The 10561-nt window shown below is 41.1% G+C and overlaps 1 protein-coding gene across 2 annotated transcripts in view; it reads right to left on the reverse strand.

Annotated features, from left to right (window-relative positions):
- AsnRS (asparagine--tRNA ligase) overlaps positions 1-9456 on the reverse strand; it is a 160454-nt gene extending 150998 nt beyond the window's left edge. Inside the window, exon 1 of one of the 2 annotated variants that reach the window (XM_071665065.1) lies at positions 9131-9456. In XM_071665065.1, coding sequence (XP_071521166.1) covers positions 9131-9173 — 43 coding nt within the window. In that variant the 5' untranslated portion in view covers positions 9174-9456. The remainder of the gene's footprint in view (positions 1-9130) is intronic. The other variant, XM_071665064.1, reaches the window with a different exon arrangement.
- Between the last annotated feature and the right edge of the window lie 1105 nt (positions 9457-10561).

Genomic DNA, 10561 nt, shown 5'->3' on the forward strand with positions numbered 1-10561 from the left:
AAACCTGCTGCCTTGCCGGCTTTCATCTTCCGCAAAGCATTCACTACATCTTTTCTGTTTACCAAATCATTTTCCCTAACCCTCTAACTTTGCACACCACCCTGACCAAAACACCCTATATCTGCCACTCTATCATCAAACACATTCAACAAACCTTCAAAATACTCACTCCATCTCCTTCTCACATCACCACTACTTGTTGTCACCTCCCCATTAGCCCCCTTCACTGAAGTTCCCATTTGCTCCCTTGTCTTAGGCACTTTATTTACCTCCTTCCAAAACATATTTTTATTCTCCCTAAAATTTAATGATAATCTCTCACCCCAACTCTCATTTGTCCTTTTTTTCACCACTCGCACCTTTCTCTTGACCTCCCGCCTCTTTCTTTTATACATCTCCCACGCATTTGCATTTTTTCCTTGCAAAAATCATCCAAACGCCTCTCTCTTCTCCTTCACTAATAATCTTACTTCTTCATTCCACCACTCACTACCCTTTCTAATCAACCCACCTCCCATGCTTCTCATGCCACAAGCATCTTTTGCGCAAGCCAACACTGCTTCCCTAAATACATCCCATTCCTTCCCACTCCCCTTACCTCCTTTGTTCTCACCTTTTTCCATTCTGTACTCAGTCTCTCCTGGTACTTCCTCACACAAGTCTCTTTCCCAAGCTCACTTACTCTCACCACTCTCTTCACCCCAACATTCACTCTTCTTTTCTGAAAACCCATACAAATCTTCACCTTCGCCTCCACAAGATAATGATCAGACATCCCTCCAGTTGCACCTCTCAACACATTAACCTCCAAAAGTCTCTCTTTCGCGCGCCTATCAATTAACACGTAATCCAATAATGCTCTCTGGCCATCTCTCCTACTTACATACGTATACTTATGTATATCTCGCTTTTTAAACCAGGTATTCCCAATCACCAGTCCTTTTTCAGCACATAAATCTACAAGCTCTTCACCATTTCCATTTACAACATTGAACACCCCATGTATACAAATTATTCCCTCAACTGCCACATCACTCACCGTTGCATTCAAATCACCCATCACTATAACCTGGTCTCGTGCATCAAAACCACTAACACACTCATTCAGCTGCTCCCAAAACACTTGCCTCATGATCTTTCTTCTCATGCCCAGGTGCATATGCACCAATAATCACTCATCTCTCTCCATCAACTTTCAGTTTTACCCATATCAATCTAGAATTTACTTTCTTACACTCTATCACATACTCCCACCACTCCTGTTTCAGGAGTAGCGCTACTCCTTCCCTTGCTCTTGTCCTCTCACTAACCCCTGACTTTACTCCCAAGACATTCCCAAACCACTCTTCCCCTTTACCCTTGAGCTTTGTTTCACTCAGAGCCAAAACATCGAAGTTCCTTTCCTCAAACATAGTACCTATCTCTCCTTTTTTTTCTCATCTTGCTTACATCCACACACATTTAGACACCCCAATCTGAGCCTTTGAGGAGGATGGGCACTCCCCGCGTGACTCCTTCTGTTTCCCCTTTTAGAAAGTTAAAATACAAGGAGGCGAGGGTTTCTAGCCCGCCGCTCCCGTCCCCTTTAGTTGCCTTGTACGACATGTGAGGAATGCGTGGGAAGTATTCTTTCTCCCCTATCCCCAGGGATAGTTTTCAGTGAATGTAGGTTTGTGACAGGGGTGTGTGATGTCTCCATGGTTGTTTAATTTGTTTATGGATGGGGTTGTTAGGGATGTGAATGCAAGAGTTTTGGAAAGAGGGGCAAGTAAGCAGTCTGATGTGGATGAGAGAGCTTGGGAAGCGAGTCAGTTGTTGTTAGCTGATGATACAGTGCTGGTGGCTGATTCATGAGAGAAACTGCAGAAGTTGGTGACTGAGTTTGGTAAAGTGCGTGAAAGAAGAAAGTTAAGAGTAAATGTGAATAAGAGCAAGGTAATTAGATAGAGTAGGGTTGAGGGTCAAGTCAATTGGGAGGTAAGTTTGAATGGAGAAAAACTGGAGGAAGTAAAGTGTTTTAGATATCTGGGAGTGGATCTGGCAGCGGATGGAACCATGGAAGCGGAAGTGGAGGGGGTGAAAATCCTGGGAGCCTTGAAGAATGTGTGGAAGTCGAGAACATTATCTCGGAAAGCAAAAATGGGTATGTTTGAAGGAATAGTGGTTCCAACAATGTTGTATGGCTGCGAGGAGTGGGCTATGGATAGAGTTGTGCGCAGGAGGATGGATGTGCTGGAAATGAGATGTTTGAGGACAATGTGTGGTGTGAGGTGGTTTGATCGAGTAAGTAACGTAAGGGTAAGAGAGATATGTGTGGAAATAAAAAGAGCGTGGTTGAGAGAGCAGAAGAGGGTGTTTTGAAATGGTCTGGGCGCATGGAGAGAATGAGTGAGGAAAAATTGACCAAGAGGATATATGTGTCGGAGGTGGAGGGAATGAGAAGTGGGAGACCAAATTGGAGGTGGAAAGATGGAGTGAAAAAGATTTTGTGTAATCGGGGCCTGAACATGCAGGAGGGTGAAAGGAGGGCAAGGAATAGAGTGAATTGGAGCGATGTGGTATACCGGGGTTGACGTGCTGTCAGTGGATTGAATCAGGGCATGTGAAGCGTCTGGGGTAAACCATGGAAAGCTGTGTAGGTATGTATATTTGCGTGTGTGGACATATGTATATACATGTGTATGGGGGTGGGTTGGGCCATTTCTTTCGTCTGTTTCCTTGCGCTACCTCGCAAACGCGGGAGACAGCGGAAAAAAAAAAAAATATATACATGGGGTGTTCAGTGTTGTAAATGGAAATGGTGAAGAGCTTGTAGATTTATGTGCTGAAAATGGACTGATGATTGGCAATACCTGGTTTAAAAAGAAAGATATACATAAGTATATATATGTAAGTAGGAGAGATGGTCAGAGAGCGTTATTTGATTATGTGTTAATTGATAGGAATGCGAAAGAGAGACTTCTGGATGTTAATGTGCTGAGAGGTGCAACTGGAGGGTTGTCTAATCATTATATTATGGAGGCAAAAATGAAGATTTGTAGAGGTTTTCAGAAAAGAAGAGAGAATATTGGGGTGAAGAGAGTGGTGAGAGTAATTGAGCTTGGGAAGGAGACTTGTGTGAGGAAATACCAGGAGAGACTGAGTACAGAATGGAAAAAGGCGAGAAGAAAGGACGTAAGGGGAGTGGGGGAGGAATGGGATGTATTTAGGGAAGCAGTGATGGCTTGTGCAAAAGATGCTTGTGGCATGAGAAGTGTTCGAGGTGGGCAGATTAGAAAGGGTAGTGAGTGGTGGGATGAAGAAGTAAGATTATTATTTTTGCAGGGAAATAATGCAAATGAGTGGGAGATGTATAAAAGAAAGAGGCAGTAGGTCAAGAGAAAGTTGCAAGACGTGAAAAAGAGGGCAAATGAGAGTTGGGGTGATAGAGTATCATTAAAAAAAATTTTAGGGAGAATAAAAAGATGTTTTGGAAGGAGGCAAATAAAGTGCCTAAGACAAGGGAACAAATGGGAACATCAGTGAAGGGGGCTAATGGGGAGGTGATAACAAGTAGTGGTGATGTTAAAAGGAGATGGAGTGAGTATTTTGAAGGTTTGTTGAATGTGTTTGATGATAGAGTGGCAGATATAGGGTGTTTTGGTCGAAGTGGTTGGGATGGCATTGCAGTAGAACTTATGAAAAAAGGGGATGACTGTGTTGTTGATTGATTGGTAAGGATATTCAATGTATGTATGGATCAGGGTGAAGTGCCTGAGGATTGGCAGAATGCATACATAATGCCATTGTACAAAGGCAAAGGGAATATAGGCGAGTGTTCAAACTACAGAGGAATACGTTCGTCGAGTATTCCTGGGAAATTGTATGGGAGGGTACTGATTGAGAGGGTGAAGACATGTACAGTGTCAGATTGGGGAAGATCAGTATGGTTTCAGTAGTGGTAAAGGATGTGTGGATCAGGTGTTCACTTTGAAGAATGTGAGAAATACTTGGAAAAACAGATCGATTTGTATGTAGCATTTATGGATCTGGAGAAGGCACATGATAGGGATGATAGAAATGCTTTGAAGAAGGTCTTAAGAGTATAAGGTGTGGGAGGAAAGCTGCTAGAAGCTGTGAATTTTCTTTTAACAACAGCAGGTGCAGACATTCTGTTATAGCAAGTTACTGTTCTAATTGTGTAATATAGTGTTCTATGTTTGTTGCTGCTTTTGTGGTGTCATGTGATGTGAAGCCTTGGTACGGTCATCTGCATATCTGGACCTTTATACCTTGGTCTTCAAGAGGTAGTGGGAGGTCATGTAGAATAGGCTGGATTAAGAACTGCTCCCACGGGAATTCCATTGCAAAGCTAGAGGGTTTTGGGGCAATGCCCTTGCCATTTTTTCTCGTTGTGGAGGGTGAGGTCAAGTATCTTTTGTATTAATATGTTCTAGGGATAATATCAAGTGTTATGCTGATGTCTACTGCTACTAAAATTATGCAAGAGGGGTTGTTTTGGCTGACAGAAGCCATCCAGAATATGTTGTATGAGACTGTAAGTACAGTGGTAGAGGAATGACTGAGTCTTTGCCCATGTTGTATGGGTTACCTATTCAAAGAGTTTGGGTAATGATGACAGCTGTGCTATGGAGAACTAAGAGGAGGAAGAGTTAGGTGGTATCCTTAACTTTCTTCTTGATTCTAACATATTCAAGGAAATATTTTTCAGTTCTTTTTCATATTACAAATTCCTTTTTCTTGCTTGCTCTCATTTTCTTCCTACACTACATATAATCTTACGTTTCATGGTACTGATTTCTGCCATTTGAAGAAGATAACCAGCAGGTCCCATCCCCTTTTTTAACATCCAAAATATTGATTTTCAAATTCACCTAACCTGGCTTCTAATTCATAACTTCTGTCTTTGAAGATTTTGTACACAGCTCAACTGATGAAGATACAGCCTGGCCTAAGGCGATTATTCTTTTTCATGCTCCAGGTTTTGGTCATGGACAAAAGTCCACATTAAGGCTGGGCCTTAGATGAAATATAGAGGCTAATGAAAGGGACAAGGGAAAGTATTTATGAATTATGGATAAAGTAAAAAAAAAAAAAACCTGTTTTTTGAAATGTGACGGGTCACAGTTGTTGAACAGGAAAGACATGAAACAGTAGATAGTTCCAAGCTTTGAGGGGTGGGGAAAGAAACAGAAATCAAAATGGCCCACCCTTGAGTTGCCAATGGCCACACAATAATCGTGTGGCACATGTAACACTTATGATTAAAATCTTATCATGTAGTCTGAATAAACTATGTCCTCTGTCATTTGATTCCATTATTCCAAAACTCTTGTACTATAAAGTTACTTCTTTCCATCATTTTTTAACAAGTTTTTTGCTCAACTTCATGTTACTTCCTTTGTTTCCTCTATCCCTACAACTCCTAAAGAACTGTTAACTGTCCATGTTGTTGATTTGTTTCAAAACCTACAAGTTTGTGATCAGGTCATATCTCACTCTTCTTTCTTCCAAGGAGGATGAATTCAAAGCCTCTAAGCTTTCCCTGTAGCTCAGCTCTGTTCTTTCTCATACCACCACTGTTGCCTCCACTTAACCTTCTCTACTTGGATTTTCCTATGTCCATAACAGCCGTTTCCCGTGATAATGAGATAGTGTCATGAACAGATGGACTAAGGCCACATCCATTTCTAGTTTTCAAGTGTAATGAACCAAAACCATAGCTCCCAATCCACAATCAGGCACCAAAAATATTTCCATGGTTCACCCTGGCCACTTCTCATGCCCTGGTTTAGTCCATCGACATTATATTGACCTCCGTATACCACATTGTTCAAAATCACTCTCCCATGCATGCCCTTCACCCTCCTGCATGTTCAGGCTCTGTTTGCTCAAACTCTTTTACACTCCATCCTTCCATCTACAATTTCGTCTCCCTGTTCCCTCCACTTCTGACATATACATGCTCTTTGTCAAACTTTCCTCAGTCATTCTCTGTATGTTCAAACCATTTCAGCACACCCTCTTCAGCTCTCTCTAAAATACTTTTTATTAACACAACTCTCTTACCTTCCATTAATTACTTGATCAAACGACCTCACACCACATATTGTCCTCAAACATTTCACTTCCAACACCCCCACCCTCCTCCGCACAGTCCTATCTACAGCCCATGCCTCACATCCATATAATAATGCTGGGACTACTATACCTTAAACATACCCAATTTTGCCCTCCTAGATAGCAATCTCTCTTTTCACTCATTCTTGGATTTATACATGGATGATCATGCTCAACAAATCTACCAGAAATGCTCGAAGACTGTGGAAGTATGTATAAAAGTAGTAAACCTTTTGAAGTTGTGAATCTGCGACTTTAAGAAAGCATCTGATAGTGTACCACACCAAGGACTGCTACCTAAACTTTCCAAATTGGAGTAAATGGGAATATATTGGGCTGAACTGAGGCATTCTTTACTAACAGAAAACAGTGAACCAGTAAACGGAACAATGTCAAATGGGTTGATGTGAAAAGTGGAGTACCTCAGGGACCCTTCCCGAGGCAAATTTTCATTCTGGATATTTGCATACTATCTCCCAGGTGATATAGAACCAGTCTATGATTCATTAGCAGATCAAACGAAAATTTACAACAGAGCAGACAAAGCAGATACTCATGATGATTTACCACAACTAATGACTTGGTCATATACAAGGAAATTTGAAGTTACATCAGATAAATGTAAGATGATGCACTTTGATCAAAGTGAAGTCCAAATAGATCAAATGATGTTTGGTAAAAAGTAAGCAGCTGCTAATCAGGAAAAAGACTTAGGAGTACTGATGAGAAGGGCCATGAAATTTACAAACCATATGTGATACAGTGAGAAAAAGCCAATCAAATGGTGAGGTTGATAAAATGCTTGTTCGACTATATGTGCTGAAGTCATTCTTAGTACTATCTAAAAGTTATGCGAGACCACACAGAGTTTGCTGTTCGAGCATGGTCTCCTTATTTAGGGAAAGCTTTAGATACTTTAGCAAGTGAAAGTCCACAGAGATAATAAAATAATTCCAGAATTAAGAAACCTGTCAAAAGAAGATTGAATAAATTCATTTCTTTCAAGAGACTTGAAATGAGTTAAGAAGTAATGATCACAAGATTTTGAAAAACAAAATAGTAAAAAAACATTAGAAAGTACTTCTCCTCACAAAGAGTGATGGGCTCTTGGAACAGATTACCAATGAAATTATCAACTTGCCCACATCAAACCAATTTATGAACAACTGTGATAAATAAAATACTAAGTGATAGTAGAATAAATCTATAATGAAAAGTTAAGAGGTGGTCATAAAAAAGCACCAATAACTGCATACTAGTCTAACTTAATTACACTGGGAAGTCATACTAATAAATTAATATACTATAAGGTTTTTTTTTTTTTTTTTTATACTTTGTCGCTGTCTCCCGCGTTTGCGAGGTAGCGCAAGGAAACAGACGAAAGAAATGGCCCAACCCCCCCCATACACATGTATATACATACGTCCACACACGCAAATATACATACCTACACAGCTTTCCATGGTTTACCCCAGACGCTTCACATGCCTTGATTCAATCCACTGACAGCACGTCAACCCCGGTATACCACATCGCTCCAATTCACTCTATTCCTTGCCCTCCTTTCACCCTCCTGCATGTTCAGGCCCCGATCACACAAAATCTTTTTCACTCCATCTTTCCACCTCCAATTTGGTCTCCCTCTTCTCCTTGCTCCCTCCACCTCCGACACATATATCCTCTTGGTCAATCTTTCCTCACTCATCCTCTCCATGTGCCCAAACCACTTCAAAACACCCTCTTCTGCTCTCTCAACCACGCTCTTTTTATTTCCACACATCTCTCTTACCCTTACGTTACTCACTCAATCAAACCACCTCACACCACACATTGTCCTCAAACATCTCATTTCCAGCACATCCATCCTCCTGCGCACAACTCTATCCATAGCCCACGCCTCGCAACCATACAACATTGTTGGAACCACTATTCCTTCAAACATACCCATTTTTGCTTTCCAAGATAATGTTCTCGACTTCCACACATTCTTCAAGGCCCCCAGAATTTTCGCCCCCTCCCCCATCCTATGATCCACTTCCGCTTCCATGGTTCCATCCGCTGCCAGATCCACTCCCAGATATCTAAAACACTTCACTTCCTCCAGTTTTTCTCCATTCAAACTCACCTCCCAATTGACTTGACCCTCAACCCTACTGTACCTAATAACCTTGCTCTTATTCACATTTACTCTTAACTTTCTTCTTCCACACACTTTACCAAACTCAGTCACCAACTTCTGCAGTTTCTCACATGAATCAGCCACCAGCGCTGTATCATCAGCGAACAACAACTGACTCACTTCCCAAGCTCTCTCATCCCCAACAGACTTCATACTTGCCCCTCTTTCCAAAACTCTTGCATTTACCTCCCTAACAACCCCATACTATAAGGTATATTGTGAATTAAGTTACCGTCATAACATTTTAATCTTCTAACTGACTGCAATTGAATTCAAATAATTCAACTCATTCTTTTGTACGATTTGACTTAATAGCCATCAAAAGTACAATGACACAAAACACTGCCAAGGATGACAAAAACCACAGAACACTTACTTCCATTGTGGTCCTGTTACAATATTGCAATATCTAGAATCTACAGCTATCACATTGATGTACAAGAATAAAATCAGCTACAAAATCAAAACTTTTTCAATTTGGGTAGAAATACCTAATTCTTAGGAATTATGGACAGTTACCAACACCAATGCAGAACTGGATATAATTAAAAACATCAAGTTCATTAGCCCTCAAGTTAATGAGTCTATCAAATCGTGTTTATTGATGATTAATATGGCTTGTGATGAAGCACATGAGCCAACCAAACCTATCCTGATCTTGCCTAATAAGGGTGAAGACTGTGAATAACGTAAAAGTTTCCCTAGATATGTACCAACTGTTTCCTCCTGCCAAAGTTGAGCCCAACTCACAAACACATTCCGGCCAAACATTGACAAATCACTACAGCAACTTTTCAGACACGACATACAAGAAGTACGATATAAACTTACCTAAAGTCATCTCGGTCATCTTCTCAGTGGTTTCGTCTGCCATGCTAAGATTTTCCAGTGAGGAACATACGCTAACGAGGGCGTCAGGGCGTCAGCTGATACAGGTAGGGCTGCTGCCACACGTCTGCCTTGCCTCACACTTGCCGCTTCCATTCAAACCACTGCACCACCTGGGTTTTATACTGCTGCTCTAACCTGCCCCACAAAAATACGCTTGATAAACAAAAACTTTTATTATGAGTAATTTTTTTTATCACCGTCCAATCAGAAATATTCTTATGGATAAGAAAAACGGGAGTGTGTCATTCGGAACTGGATTTGGCTTCGTCTTCATTATTCATGATAAAGGAAGGATATGGATCATTACAATGAGAGAGATATATATAATGAAAGAAACCTTACAAAATGATATTAAAAATACTAAAAGAATTTGGAGATGAATGAATTGTATCTTTAGAAGCTTCTTGCTTCAAACGATGGATATTTCTTATATACTGTAATATCAATGTAACATGTCATCATTCAATTTCGGAATCGTTCTAACCACTTAGAAAAAGAATCAAAACATAACTAAGATATCTAATTGTTCCCCATTTATCAAATCGGATGTGCAGGTAGCGGAAGAGAAAGTAGGTTTGAGCCGGCACTCTCTCTCACGATCTGGACACGTCTTCAGGTTAATGCATCCTGTTGGTGCAATCTTCCAGTGAATTGCATAATACATTCTGTTGCATGTGACGCATTGCCAACTTGATAACACAGATTGATTAATAACCAGTACATTATCAAGGTGATCTAGATATACATGATATAGAATTACGAAGCAGGCGAAAAGTGTACTAATTCTTGAAATTCTGGCTGAACAATCACCGACCTACAATTTGAGAACGAGACTAATGAACGAACTTTCCAATAAGAGCTAGCACTTGGTCCCTCTCTCAACGATGTCTCTATTTGTATTCTGTATTTCCTCCTCGTTCCCACTATCCTTTTCTTCCCATTTCTCAGTCTGCCTATTGCTCTTTTTTTGTCATTACCCTCCCCGCTTTCTTTTCCTCAGGATAAGTGTAGCAACATAGTGTCGCTCCGCAAGTGTCACCTTACTGACGGTAACCTCAACTGACGTAGTATTTCCCAGAGGAATGAGCTTGTGGCTCATCCCACGGATACACCAGTCAGCGTTCTTTCCTATTCCTAAGGGCCTCCCAGTCCATCTTCGTGTCCTGCCTTTCCTGCCTCTGAAGTCTTGGTCATGTCACTCCAGACTCAGACCGCCCTTAGGGTGCCCCCTCCGTCGGTAGAAGTCCCCTACGTGACTCTGATGTGTCATCTTCCTTGCAGGTTTCCTTTTGATTTCTTACCTCCCACGTCCAACTTCGGCAGGACTCGCTTGGGACATCTCTTTCGCCCGTCACGAGCAGCATCCGTGAC

Source organism: Panulirus ornatus, chromosome 9, assembly GCF_036320965.1.
Source record: "Panulirus ornatus isolate Po-2019 chromosome 9, ASM3632096v1, whole genome shotgun sequence".
Classification (NCBI taxonomy): Eukaryota; Metazoa; Arthropoda; class Malacostraca; order Decapoda; family Palinuridae; genus Panulirus; species Panulirus ornatus.